Source organism: Cervus elaphus, chromosome 13, assembly GCF_910594005.1.
Source record: "Cervus elaphus chromosome 13, mCerEla1.1, whole genome shotgun sequence".
Classification (NCBI taxonomy): Eukaryota; Metazoa; Chordata; class Mammalia; order Artiodactyla; family Cervidae; genus Cervus; species Cervus elaphus.
The window spans coordinates 25,041,381-25,055,428 of record NC_057827.1 but is presented as its reverse complement, the minus strand read 5'-3'; the positions used below and the strand labels follow the sequence as shown (position 1 = coordinate 25,055,428).

At 49.6% G+C, this 14,048-nt stretch overlaps 1 protein-coding gene across 2 annotated transcripts in view; it reads right to left on the bottom strand.

Moving 5' to 3' along the window:
- The window catches only part of SEMA4B (semaphorin 4B), a 41,939-nt gene extending 32,104 nt beyond the window's left edge, over positions 1–9,835 (bottom strand). Inside the window, exon 1 of one of the 2 annotated variants that reach the window (XM_043921597.1) lies at positions 9,759–9,835. In XM_043921597.1, coding sequence (XP_043777532.1) covers positions 9,759–9,820 — 62 coding nt within the window. In that variant the 5' untranslated portion in view covers positions 9,821–9,835. Of the gene's footprint in view, positions 1–9,146; positions 9,326–9,758 lie in introns of those variants that run through there. The other variant, XM_043921598.1, reaches the window with a different exon arrangement.
- Between the last annotated feature and the right edge of the window lie 4,213 nt (positions 9,836–14,048).

Genomic DNA, 14,048 nt, shown 5'->3' with positions numbered 1-14,048 from the left:
ATTTCCCTGGTTGTCCAGTGGCTGAGATTCAAAGCTTCCAGTCTAGGAAGAGTGGGTTCGATCCTTGGTTGGGGAACTAAAATGCTACATGCTGCGTGGTACAGCCAAAAACAAAAAGGAAACAAAGTCTCAAAGTCTGTCCCGCAGATGACTTACTAATGACCAGTGGGAAAATGCTTCTCTCAGGGAGCACACTGGTGGCCACTATCTTTTTTTTCCCCCAGTGGCCACTATATTAATCAAGTGGCCAGAAGTAACATCATTGGTAGTGGGACTACCTGATACCATTCACCTCCTGATATGATTCAATAAAAAATACACAACTCATCAACAATTGTATCAAAAGTATGTAACCCAGATCTAATAATGAGGACGCAATAGGAAACATTCAGCTTGTACAAGACAAATAGCTTGGGTTCTTCAAAAAGGTCAAACTGATGAAAAGACAAAAAGGACAAGAGAACTGTTTTAGGATAGAAAACGAAAAAGACATGATAATCAAATGCAATATGTGAACCTTGGTTGAAATCCTGAAGGGAAAAAAAAGAAAGCCACAGAGCAATTGAGAAAATTTAACATGCACTGTGTATTAGATGATATTATGGCATTATTGTTCATTTTCTTAGGTACAATAATGGTACTGTGTTCTTAGGAGAATGTCGTTGTTGTTTGGAGACGCCTGCTGAGGTTTGTCGACATGAACTATCATGATGTCTACAACTTACTTTCATATGATTAGGCCTAAACAAGTGGGTTGTGAGTGTGCATTTGTGTATTAGAAAGAGTGTGAGTGCTACTGTGGCAGAGTTTTAACAAGTGGTTAATATAGAAAGTTATGGGTGTTTTATAAATTTGCAGGGAAAAATTGAGGGAGACACTTCCAAAAACAGAGCCTACTGGAGACCTCCATCCAGGTTGAAACTGATCAATATCCTTTGTAGGCTGAATCACATGTTAGCTATGGTGTCTTCCTTACCGCACCATTCAGCCCACATTTCTTCATATTATCCATAAGAATAATATGAGGGCCTTCCCTGGCAATCCAGTGGTTAGGACTCTGCAGTCTTGCTGGGTTCAATTCCTGGTCAGGGAACTAAAATCCAACAAGCCACATAGCATGGCCAAAAAAAATAATAACAACAACAATAATAATAATATGAAACAATTATAAGAAATCTTGCTGAAATCAAGGTCCTAGCTATAGCTATAGCACTGACTCATTGGAAAAGACCCTGATACTGGCAAAGATTGAAGGCAAAAGAAGTGGGTGGCAGAGGATGAGATGGTTACATGGCATCACTGACTTAATGGACATGAATTTGAGCAAACTCTGGGAGATAGTAGAGGACAGAGGAGCCTGGTATGCTGCAGTCCATGGGGTCAAAGTCTGACACCACTTAGCTACTGAATGATGACAACTAACTATAGTGTTTCCTTCTATCTTCTGCTTACTGCTATTACCTAGAACAGGGCCTGATGAGTGGCATATGTTTGATTAGAATTTGATGAGTGCCTGAATCTCCATGTCAGGTCTCCCCTCAAGCACCAACCAGGCTGGTTTGCCCGAGTGTCTTGGCAACACATGGGTTGTCTTAACTTTAGTGCTCATCTCTGAGAGGAGGCAGGGGCTGATGCAGTCTCACTTGGTAGTTAGTTATATCCTACTCAAACACTCCGTGTGTCTTCTGCCAACCCAGTGCAAGCCCCTTGAAGACAGTGACAGGTCTTGCCCCTGAACCCCCACTGCCTCACATGGCACTCCAGTAGGACCTCCACGGGGCGGACAAAATGAGGGCCCCACCTGTTGGCCTGGAGACAAGCCCTCTAACTCATGTCCCAGCACGGCGGCCTTGGACCTTGTGGGCTCCCCTGTCTTCCGCTGGCATGCTAATTTGTTCTCCCCAGGGTGAAAAAAAAAAAAAAAAAAGGAGGATAACTGACAGAGAAAAACCTCATTTGAGCTGACTTCCTGTGGGCTGAAGAGTGGTTCCCAGGCCAACACTGTGTCTCCTGTTCCCCTTTGCCACCCTTGGATGTAGGCAAGTCTTTCTCAGCCAGAACGCCGGTGTTTATAAAGAGCTCAGGGGGGCCACTTGGAAAGAGTATAGAAAGAGACAAAGCGAAAACCAACGCTTCCTCTGTGCCCCCAGCCAGGAAGATGCAGTCAAGTCTGGCTTCCTTTCTCTGTCCACATTCACACAGTCATTCCCCATCCATCCTCTCTCTCCTTCCTTCTCTCTCTCTCTCTGAGGTTCTCTCTCCTGTACACACTACCACACACATCAGAAGGATAAAAAGCAAGAAGGAGAGGTAAAATGTGCACAGGGATCAAACCCAGGTCTCCCGCATTGCAGGCAGATTCTTTTCCAGCTGAGCCACCGGGAAAGCCCAAAATATGCACAGGAATACATGCAAAGAGGCCAGACAAAATGGGGCCACATGTCTCATAGGCAGCCAAGGAAACTTTAGGGATGACAAGAGTATTTTGTATCTTAATTAGGATGTTGGTTTCCCAAGTGTAAACAGATTAAAATTTTTTGAGCTGTACACTGAAGATCTATGCATTTTCCTGTATGTAAATTTCTACCTTATACCTATTATCATGGGGTGGGGGTGGGGGTAAGCAAGGAGACCAAAAGGTAAAAATATAATAAAAATAATAATAAAACACCTCATCTGCAGGATCAGGTGAAAGAAGAAAATGAGACTAGCTATGGGCTGGAGTTGGGGGTGGGGATGGGAGGGGATCTTTTCCAGGTTTTCTAGGTGGTGAAGAACCCACCTGCCAAAGCAGGAAACATAAGAGGTGCAGGTTACATCCCTGTGTTGGGAAAATCCCTGGAATATGAAATGGCAACCCACTCCAGTATTCTTGCTTGGAGAATCCCAGGGACAGAGGAGCTTAGCAGGCCGTGGGGTCTCAAAGAGTTGGACAACACTGAAGCGACTTAGCATGCACATATCAGGGGGAGGAGGTGAAGAGAAATAAGAAAGGCTACAAGAGAAAATGAGGCTTTCTAGGTGGTGCTAGTGGTAAAGAACCCACCTGCCAATGCAGGAGACACAAGAGACATGGATTTGATCCCTGGGTCAGAAAGATCCCCTGGAAGAGGGCATGGCAACCCACTCCAGTGTTCTTGCCTGGAGAATCCCATGGACAGAGGAACCTGGCAGGCTACAGTCCATGGAGCTGCAAAAAGTTGGACACAACTGAAGCGACCTAGCATGCACACACACAAGAGAAAATAAAGCAAAGTGTGGCTAAAAATATAAGGCCGCTGTAACCTGCTCAGTTACAAAGGAATAAGGCAGTGTGGGCTCAGGGCAAGTGCTGGCCGTGCAATGGTTCATCCAGACCACAGTCAGCCTCTTGAGCCGTCAGTACTCATTAATCATCTATAGGTACAGCCTCCGCCCAGGCATAGGCCAGCCCTGACCTGGGGCACGGATGGCTCCTGCCAGCCTGCCCCTAGCCCGGCCTGCCGGCTCTCATTTCCACCCAGGGGATCCTGGCTCTCACACAGTCCTACTCTGGGAGTCATGGCTTTGCTGTTTCCCGGCCGTGGAGGAGGGGCCTCTTGCCAAGCCCAGTGGAGCTTGAACCCAAGGTCTCCCCCGCCCCGTCCTGGAGTAGCACTCAAGCTCCTCCCATCTCTGGGTTCTGGCTGGCAGGCTGCCCAGCAAGGCCTCGCAGACACGCACTGGCGGTAGCCCAGCTCCCCGGGCCTTGGCCCCCTGCCACCATCCCCTCGTTGTCCTGAGCCCTCCTCTCATGCCAACTTGCAGCTGCAGCTCCCCTCCCTGCCCAGATGGGCACAATGCGGCTGTCTCCTCCCTAGGGGTTGGGCTGCAGCATCAATACATTTTGATGAGAAAGCGACACCAGCTGGCACACCCTGCGTGTGCTTTTAAATCGGCCAATGACTTCCAGATCTCGGGGGTTGGGAGTGTCCCTGGGGCAGTACCCTCTGCAGCGGAGGGCACTCACGGGGCCAGCACGGACACTGCCTTCGAGTCTCACCAGCAACTTTAACCAGGGTCTAGCAATGAATGTAAACGGCCTCATCTCTGTTCTGCAAACTGTGCTCCTCTCCACTGATCCCTTATGTCTCTTTTTCAGAAATGTTTATTTACTTATTTGGCTGTCCCAGGTCTTAGTGGCAGCATGTGGGATCTAGTTCCTTGACCAGGGATTGAACCCAGGTCGCCTGCATTGGGAGCACGGAGTCTTAGCCACTGGACCACCAGGGAAGTCCCCGTCCGTTATGTTTCTTGATCTGCGAAGTGGTTTGAATCCAGGGATGAAGCACATCAGTTCTTCCATAAGAAGTAGAATTTCAGCACCATCTGTTATTTGGGGGACTGTAGCAAGCAACGGGATCTCTCAGAACCTCAGCTTCCCCATCTGTGAGATGGGAATGCTAACAGTACTGCCTGGGCTGTCAGGAGAGCTGAGGAGACAGGGCGCACGAGGCGACAGGCAGTGCTGCGCATGGTGAAAGCCCAGCGAACAAAGCCACGCACGCGCGTTGTATTACGGGTTCGCCTCATTTACCTAAACGAGGCCACAACCATCCTACAACGTCCAAGCTAGAGGACCCTTTTCTGGGCTCCCTGCTCAGGTTCGGCCACCTCCTACCAACCCAGTGCTGAGGCTGCAAGTCTCACGGGGAGAAGGAACCGGCCCTCCCGGCCCAGGCCCTGGGTGCGCCTGCTGCGCCCGAGCGCCACCCCCACCGGGGCCTGTCGGGGCCTGAGCTGGCCGCTCCCTGGGAGGGGACCCCCCTGCCCCACAGGGCTGTGGCGCAACCAGCCAGGCTCAGCTTGTCCCTGGCTCGACACGGTAGAACACGGTAGGTTGCCACCATCATGCCCGTGCTCCCGACGCAAGTTCCAAAGGGGCTGTCTGCCTGGGCCCCCAGGCCTGTCCTCCAGGGGGCCTGGAAAGCCTGGCTGATTGGCCTGGCTGACGCGTAGCACCTGTCACCCCGAAGGGGCACAATTACTGTCCAGTGACTCTCTTTCCCCTGAAACCGCTGCAGCCACTCAGACGTATGAGGCAGATATCCTAGGCCAGGTGAGGATGGGAAACAAGGAGCATAAGCCTCCAGGACAGTCTGGTTTCAAGTCTGGCTTATGAGACCCTTCCAGTCCCAAGATCTTGAGAAACCAGGAATCTACCTCTCCATTTGTCCCCCAGTTCTTCCTCTTTAAGTCCCACTCTGAGCCCTAGACCCCTGACCATTGCTACATGGAGGGAGAGAAGATCTAGCCAAGGCCCTTCATCACTCCCGGGAAGGAACCTTCCTATCCAGGGAACCAAGGCTCTCTCGTCCCAAAGAGGTGGGGCCCTCCGACCCCCGTGGTTCCGTCACCTTAGGTCACCTGGTGGCTCCGGCTCTTACTCCAAGAGAGCCTTGCTGTTGGTCCCAGCACTGCCTTCGGAGAGTGGGCCTAGACAGGTGAGCCCATTGGGTGGGGGATGGAAGGGTGGGTTCCACTGATTTCCTGTGGCTCCAAAGACTGCTCTGACAGAATGGAAGGAGGAATGTGTTACTGCCGCGGTGTGCCCACCTGCCGGCGTAGACCATGGCACCAGAACAAAATGCTCACAAAAAGTCGGCGTGCAGGTAGCACCCCAGATCCAGGGTCAGACAGGGATCTAACACAGCAGCTACCCAGGCTCGAGACTCCTGGGATGCCTGGCAGCACCCCAGTGCTGAGCACCAGGCGGCAGGACACCATAAGGCTCTGAGTGGGCGCAGCTCAGTTCTAGCAAAGGAGTTGGGGAAGGAGGACTTGCCTGGTGGTTCAGTGGTTACTGATCTCCCAATGCAGGGGGCCCAGGTTCAATCCCAGGTCAGGGAACTAGATCCCACATGCCACAGCTAAAGATTACATATGCCAACACTAAGACTGAAGATCCCACATGTCGCAAGTAGGACCCGCCACAGCCAAACAAATAAACAAAAATATTAAATAAATAAATAAGGAGGGGCTCTAAGGGGCCTGGACCCAGGGCCTGATCCACCCAGTCCTCTCTGCAAGGGAGCAGACCCACCTTGCTCCTCTCAGACTTTTCCTCTATGAACACTGCCTTCACTCTTTCCTTACAGCCTGTGAGCAGTGGAGCAGAGCAAGGAGTCCCTTAACCAACAGAGTCGGCTTCAGTGAGCTGTGAACCCCAAGAATGATGACAGCAATCAGAGCTTTTATTTGATTTCAAAGAGATTGTTGCCCTCCTCCCCTCCCCAACACAAAAAAAGTGAAGATAATTTCTTTGGGGTGTTTTTGTCTGAAGACACAGGAACTTTCAGAATTAGTCTTTATAGAGTTATTTATATACCTTGACATGAATTTTCAGGCAAATTATGCCCACCTAAGGGCTTCCCCAATGGCTCAGCCAGGAAAGAATCTGCCTTTAATGCAGGAGACACAGGAAACTTGGGTTCAATCCCTGGGTTGGGAAGATCCCCTGGAGGAGGAAATGGCAACTCACTCCTGTATTCTTGCCCGAAAAATCCCATGAACAGAGGAGCCTGGTGGGCTATAGTCCATGGGGTCGCAAAGAGTCGGATTTGACTAAGCATGCACGCCCACCTAAAGCAAAGCTGACATTTATAAGGCTAACACTTATTGAGTACTATCTATAAGCAAGCCACTGAGCTGAGCTTTTTTTTTTTTTTTTTTTTGAGCTGAGCTTTTTTATACCCAATCATTTACTTACATCTCACAACAAGATGAAACAGGAATTACGATATTCCCGCTTTATAGTTGAGAAATGGGGGCAGAGAGACGTTCGGGGATTAGCTAAGGTCACATATGTGACAAGTCAGTACAAGGACCAGAAATTGGATCAGACTCCAGAACCCCGTGGAGATGCTCTACGTACGGTAGAATTTCAACCAGGGTTTTGTCTCAAGCTATAACCATCCCCCTCTTGATAACATAAGCTACTGTATTTTCCTCCCTCTCTCCCTACCCCTTTTTTCCCTTCTTTCACTCACTCAATATTTCTTGTGCCCTTGCTGCCTTCTCAGCATCGCTGAAGTTGAAGAAACTGATATGGTTCTGCCTTCACAGAGCTTCCAGTTCATCAAGATTCCTTAAACTCTTCTTCCCAGAGAATACCCATTCTTGTCCACATTTCTTTAGACACTTTAACTCACTTATTCCTTTGTCTCCAACAAAGGGCCAGCCTGGCAGAGCTCCAGACATGCTGCCAGGCTTCGAAGGCTAAAATTGTGCCATCTTCAACTGCCATTTCTGGAGTGGCTCCTGAGCTGCCTCTGCACTCTGCTCAGATTTCCATTAAGGCACTCATGATTCTGTAGTGAAATACTCATTTACACATCTCATCCCTCTCTTCTACTACAAGCTCCTTGAGTGCAGGGACTAGGCCTTCATAACTCAGGTTTTTAAATCTCCATCCCCAGGGAAGAGTTTGGAAATAGCAGGCGCCCAGGTGGCTCAGATAGCAAAGAATCAGCCTGCAATGCAATGTTTGATCCTTGGGTAGGGAAGATCCCCCGGAAAAGGTAATGTCTACCCACTACTGTAATGACTACCCACTCCAGTATTCTTGCCTGGAGAATCCCATGGACAGAGGAGTCTGGTGGGCGACAGTTCATGGGGTTGCAGAGCTGGACACGACTGAGCGACTTTCATTCTCAGTAAATGTTTACTAAAGTGAATAAGTGAATTTTCTGTTCTAGCTGACTGTCTCAAATCATTTCCAAATGATTCATCCAAGTGTTCCTTCCTGGATCTTTTTTTCCACCTTCCTCTTAACCTTTTCAAAGGAAAGGCACCTCTCTGATGTGGGAAGTCCCACTTCCCTGCTTTAGGGCAGCCAAAGGATTTCTTGCTCACACAGTCTCAACAGATTTCTTGGCTTCACAAGAGACAGTATTTTGGAAAGCTGCTGAATGCTTGTTTCCTGGGGTTTTTTTAGGGCAATCCCATCAGATGATACATTAAAGCAAGAGTTCCAAGGTATAGGCCCAGGGAGAGAAACTCTGTTTTCCCCAAGATGTCAGCCTCCATTCCCCATCTTCAGTTCACCCACTGCCAATGTCCTCATCTTTAGACCGCCTGACCCCAAAAGTCTGAGCCCCAGTTGCGAAGAGACACATCCCAGATTTCCCTGTTGCTGTTGTTCAGTTGCTAAGCTGTGTCTGACTCTTTGAGGTCCCATGGACTGCAGCACACCAGGCTCCCCTGTCCTACACTATCTCCCGGAGTTTGCTCAAATTCATGTTCATTGAGTCAGTGATGCTATCTAACCGTCTCATCCTCTGCCACCTCCTTCTTCTCAGATTTCCCTGAACTTTAGTAATAATAAGCACCAGTGCAAAGAATCGCACAGCCTGAAAGTCAGGAAACTGGGTTCAAATCCTGACCTTCCCAAATCATTATCGTCTTGGGAAGTAATTTAACTTCCCTGGATTCTATTTCGCCTATGAAAATAAGGGGGTGGGACTGGGTAGATTTCTAAACCAAAGGCTAAACCATCTCTGGGCAAAAAAATATCTTAATTGTGCACTTCCCAGTCCTTACGGCATTCGACCCTTATAAGAAACTTGCAATTCATAAGCCAAACAACATATTACTGGTGAGGAAATGTGAGTAGAGATCGATGACCTTACTCAGGTGACCCAGGCCCCTGACGCTTTTTGCCAGACCAAGATGGTTCCAGAGAGTCCACTAGGGCACCCTCGGTTTCCAAGACCCCAACTTCCCTTCTCTCCTAACCCCTACATCCACGTTGTCACTCAGAGAGTAGAAGCTATGACAAAGAACCCGATTCAAGGGTCATAGCCAGGGCCATATGAGGAGGGGCCCGGGCCTTCCCCAAATTCCTAATTATCTGCCTCCAGGAGGATCACTGCCTCTGAGTTGCAGTTTTGGCCCAGAGGCCCTGGGTGGCCATGGGAACATGGGCCCAGCCTCCCGCGTTCCCATGACAACAGGCTCCCCCAGTGGCGGCGCGGGTGCCCATCAGAGCGTGCAGGTGGCGCCGTTTGGGAGAGGGGCCCGGCGGGAAGTGGGGGGCCGGGGCGGCGGCTGCCGCGGGGTGGCCTCCCCACTTCCGATCTCCTCCTCCCGGGGCCGCCGTTCCCGCCCGCCCTGTGCCCTTCGCCTACCTGAGAGTCGCGGCCCGCGCGCCACCACCGCCCACCACAGGGTCCCCTCTGCGCGGCGGGGCGGCCCTTTTTCTCGCTGTTCCCAGACTCGTCCCTGCTTCCAGGCCCCGCCCAAAGCACTTCCCGGGCACCCGGGATGTCCCCGCAAATACCCTCGGTCTGGCGCCGCGTCCCCGGAAATGCAGGGCAGCCGCCAAGCCCCGCCCCTGCCCATGTTGATGGAATTGTCCGGAGGCGCCCCCCGGGGCTTGCTCGCTGTCCAGCGGTCTCCCGCCTCCGCCCCCAGGCACTGACGGCGACAAAAGTCTCGCTGCTAGTCCCAGTCGGGACACGTCCCCGCGACTGCTTGGCTGCCCTTAGGCCATGGGGCCTATAGCCCCCCTGCACCACCCCCGTCTTCAGAGCCTGGCCTGGCCTCACTTATGCCCCGCAGGCAGCAATCTCACTAGCTGGAATTCAGAGGATGGGGGTTGTTATCCTAGATCTGTTATTGAAACAGACTTGGGTTGCCTTATCTGCACAGGCTTGGTAAAGCCAAATCACTGACATCTACCACCACCCCGGATTCCCTGGTGGCGCAGTGATTAAAAAAAAAAAAAAAAAAAAACCCACCTGCCAATGCAGGAGATGAAGGTTCCATCTCTGGCTGGGGAATATCCCCTGAAGTGGGGCATGGCAACCCACTCCAGTATTCTTGCCTGGAGAATCCCACTGACAGAGGAGCCTGGAGGGCTGCAGCCCATGGGCTCAGAAAGAGTCGGACACAGACTTAGCCACTTAAGCAACAACTACCACCGAACTGGCTGTGTTACCTAGGGAGAATTCCTTAACCTCTCTGAGCCTTGAGCTCTTCATCTGGAAGGTAGGCCTCAGAGCAGCAGGGACCTCACAGGGTTGCAGTGAGAAGTGCAATTATGTAGGCACACGGCTGGCACATGGTCAGCTCTTTATAATGGTAGCATTGTTTACAGTCAGAGGCAAGGGAGAGCGAGCTTTACAGAGCCACCTGCATGAAACCACTCACTTCTCCACCCAGAAATGCTGCTCACCGCGTCCCCTAACCTGCCATGGGCCGGGCTGTGGGAGTGAAACGAAAAGGAGGAGATCTGCGGGAGGCGTGAGAGATAGTTATAAATAGTATCTAGCATTTATCAAGTGACCTTGGCTCGTCCCTCTCCAGCCCTTGCCTCCTGGCTTTGCTGTCTCAGGGTGGTTCCAGAAACAGCCAGTTCTGGGTGTGTGAGCTGAGCTGGCCAGAGCGGGCCAGTCAAGGAGCTGGTGAAACCAGAGGCTGAGAGCCAGCTTTCTTCCAAGGCCAGGCTAGGCCTAGGTGCCCTCTGTGGCCTCTCCTCTGGACAGAGGGCCTGGGGACTTCCCTGGGGGTCCAGTTGGTAAGGCTTCTGCACTTCCAATGCTGGGGGCGTGGGTTCCCTCCCTGGCTGCAAGGTCCCACATGTTCTGTTGTTCTGGCAAAAAAAAAAAATAGAGAGGGGTAAGGGACTGCCAGACTCCCCACAGAATGCTCTTCCACACATGGTTATTCTGTTATCCATCAACAAACATTTGTGTGTGTATGTGTATTAGTTGCTCAGTTGTGTCTGACTCTTTGTGACCCCATGGACTGTAGCCCCGCCAGGCTCCTCTCCATGGGATTCTCCAGGCAAGAATACTGGAGTGGGTTGTCATTTCTTCACCAGGAGATCATTCCTACCCAGGGATGGAACCTGGTCTTCTGCATTGCAGGCGGGCTCTTTACCATCTGAACCAATTGCCCCTAGGACAGAAATATATCACAGATGTTTTCCTGTAACATTAGAAATTCTCTCATACCTTCATTTTTAGTGCATTCTATCATAGGGATGTGGCACACATGTTTAAGCAAATCTCTACTACTGGACATTGAACTTGTTCCTATTTGTTCATTATCATAAGTAAGAGTTCCACATCATTTTCTTTTTAAAAATATTTATTTACTTTTTGGCTGTGTTGGGTCTTAGTTGCAGCACTCGGGCATGGGGGCTTAATTGCTCCAAGGCATGTGGGATCTTAGTTCCCCAACCGGGGATTGAACCTAAGTCCCTCACATTGGAAGGCAGATTCTTATCCACTGGACTACCAGGGAAGTCCTCTCAATCATTTCTTTCTTTTCCTTATGTTCTTCTTTCCTGCTCATAGTCTCCAATTAGTAGTAGCTGTGTTTATAGCTAAGATGGTGCACTTCATTTGTGCAAATGGCTTTAAAAATAGTCCAATCAGACTTCCTTGGTGGTACAGTGAATATGAACCCAGCTGCCAATACAGGGCACATGAGTTCGATCCTTGGTCCAGGAAGATTCCACTTGCCAAGGATCAGCTAAGCTCAGGACCACAAGTACTGAGCCAGTGCTCTAGAGCCCCACAGGCTGCAACTACTGAGCCCACCCACCCTAGAGCTTGTGCTGTGCAACCAGAGAAGCCACCACTATGAAAGGCCTGTGCACCGCAACCAAGAGGAGCCCCCGTTCACCCAACTAGAGAAGGCCTGCATGGAGCCACAAAGACACAGTGCAACCCAAAATTAATTAATTAATTAATTAAAACAATTAGTCCAATGGCTTTACTAGCTCTGCCTTCCAAACACCGCTGAGGGTGGGAGGGAACAGGAAGAGAGGCAAAACATCAGCTCTGCCAAGTTCAGGCACCGAGGAGCACGTCGTGTCCTGCTGAGCCCAGGCTCTCCAGAGCAGCTCCTGGAATCTAGGCCCCCTCCCCCGTGGGGCCTCAGAGCTCCAGAGGGCTTGAGGCAACCCTGACCTTTCCCTGTCCAGCCCAGCCCAGCGCCTCCAGGAAAGAATGCTATCCACCTCCACATTACTCTCACCTCCTTTGGCTCTCCACCATCTTTTCTTCCTTCTCCCTCCTCCCTTTTCTGCCCCTTCTGCCCACTCCCTTTTCCTGCCTCTCTTCCTCCTCCAACCTTCCTCCAGCTTTTTATGGAAAAAAGGGAAACATCTTTGATGCACTTAAAAAAGGCCTTATCTTTAACATTATTGATCCCCCTCCACCCACCCCCTTTCCTGGATGTGGGACCTCAGGTGCAGAGAGGCTTGAGTTAATCGCCTTCTCAGTTCACAGCCTTATCACGGTGGTCTGCATGGGGTCCCTTGATTAATGTGGCTGTTCATTTCCTTTTATCTTTCCACGCCTCCTCCCACCCCTCCCCCCACAGGCTACCATTTTAAGGTGTGTAATATATGCTTTTGTTTGTGGGCATTCTTGCAAGATATATAGAATTGTATACGAGTACTTTAAAAAAAATTTTTTTTAACTGAAATAATTATAGGCTCACAGAAAGTTACCAAAGAATAGTACATAGTGTCCCGTGGGCACTTTATCCAGCTTCCCTCATCGATAACATTCTACAACTGTGTGTGTGCGCTCAATCGCTCAGTTGTGTCAGACTCTTTTTATGACCGCATGGACTGTAGCCCTCGGGGCTCCTCTATCGTTGCGATTTCCCAGGCAAGAATACTGGAGCCGGTTGCCGTTTCCTATTCCAAGGGATCTTCCTGACCCAGGGGACCCAGGGATGGAACCCGTGCCTTTTGCTTCTCCTGCATTGTCAGGAGGATTCTTTACCACTGAACCACCTGGGAAGCCCTAGAATTGTAAAACTGTAGTACGATAGCAAAACCAAGAGATTGACATTGGGATCATACTGTTAAATAGAGACCCAATTATTCAGTTTTCTCTTGCACTTGTGTGTGTGTGTGTGTGTGTGTGTGTGTGTGTAGAGTTCTATGCTATTTTGACCCCATAAATAAATTAGTGTAACCGTCACCACAGTCAAGATACAGAAGGTCCCATCTCCATGGGGATCTCCTGGTGGTATCCTTTTATAGTCACGCTCCTCCACTCAGGTCCCTGCACTTGGCAACCACTAATGTCTTCTCCATCCCTATATTCCTGTCATTTTGAGAATGTTATGTAAGTGGAAGCTTTCTTTTTAAAATTTTTATTGGAGAATAGTTGATTTACAATGTTGTGTTAGTTTCTGCTATAGAACAAAGTGAATCTGTTATATGTACACACTTATATCCACTCTTTTTTATAAAATATTTTATTTACTTATTTACTTACTTATTTGCATCAGGTCTTGGTTGCAGCACTTGGGGTCTTCACTGCTTCTTGCAGGATATTTCGTTTCGTGGAAATGGACTCTCTATTTGTGGTGCTCAGTAGTTGTGGCACATGCACTGAGTTGCCCCAGGCATGTGGGGTCTTAGTTCTCCGACCAGGGATCAAACCCCGTCCCCTGCATTGGAAGGTGGATTCTTAACCACTGGACCACCAGAGAAGTCCCTATCCACTCTTTGCAGATTCTTTTCCCATATAGATCATAACAGATTATTGAGTAGAGTTCCCTGTGCTATACAGTAGGTTCAAATAGATGCTTTTGAGACTGGCTTCTCACTCATCATATTGCCCTTGAGATACATCCATGTTGTTGTAACATGGGCAGTTCTTTCCTTTTTATTACTGTTTTGTATTCCATGGTATGGATGTACCAGAGTTTAACTGTTCACCCACTGAAGGAGATTTGGGTTGTTTCCAGTTTGGCTATTACAGATAAAGCTGATTAATGTCCAGGTTTTTACATGGATGTAAGTTTTCATTTCTTTGGAATATAGGCCAAATTTGGGATTGCTGGGTTTGTTTGTTTTAAAGGCATTTTATTTCTGTATTTATGACTGCACTAGGTCTTCCTTGCTTTGCTCGGGCTTTCTCTAGTTGTGGCGAGTGTGGGCGTCTCTTCACTGCGGAGCACATGTTCTAGGCGTGTGGACTCCGTAGTTTTGGCACACTGGCTTAGTTGCTGCACGGCGTGTGGAATCTTCCTGGACCGGGGATCAAACCCACGTA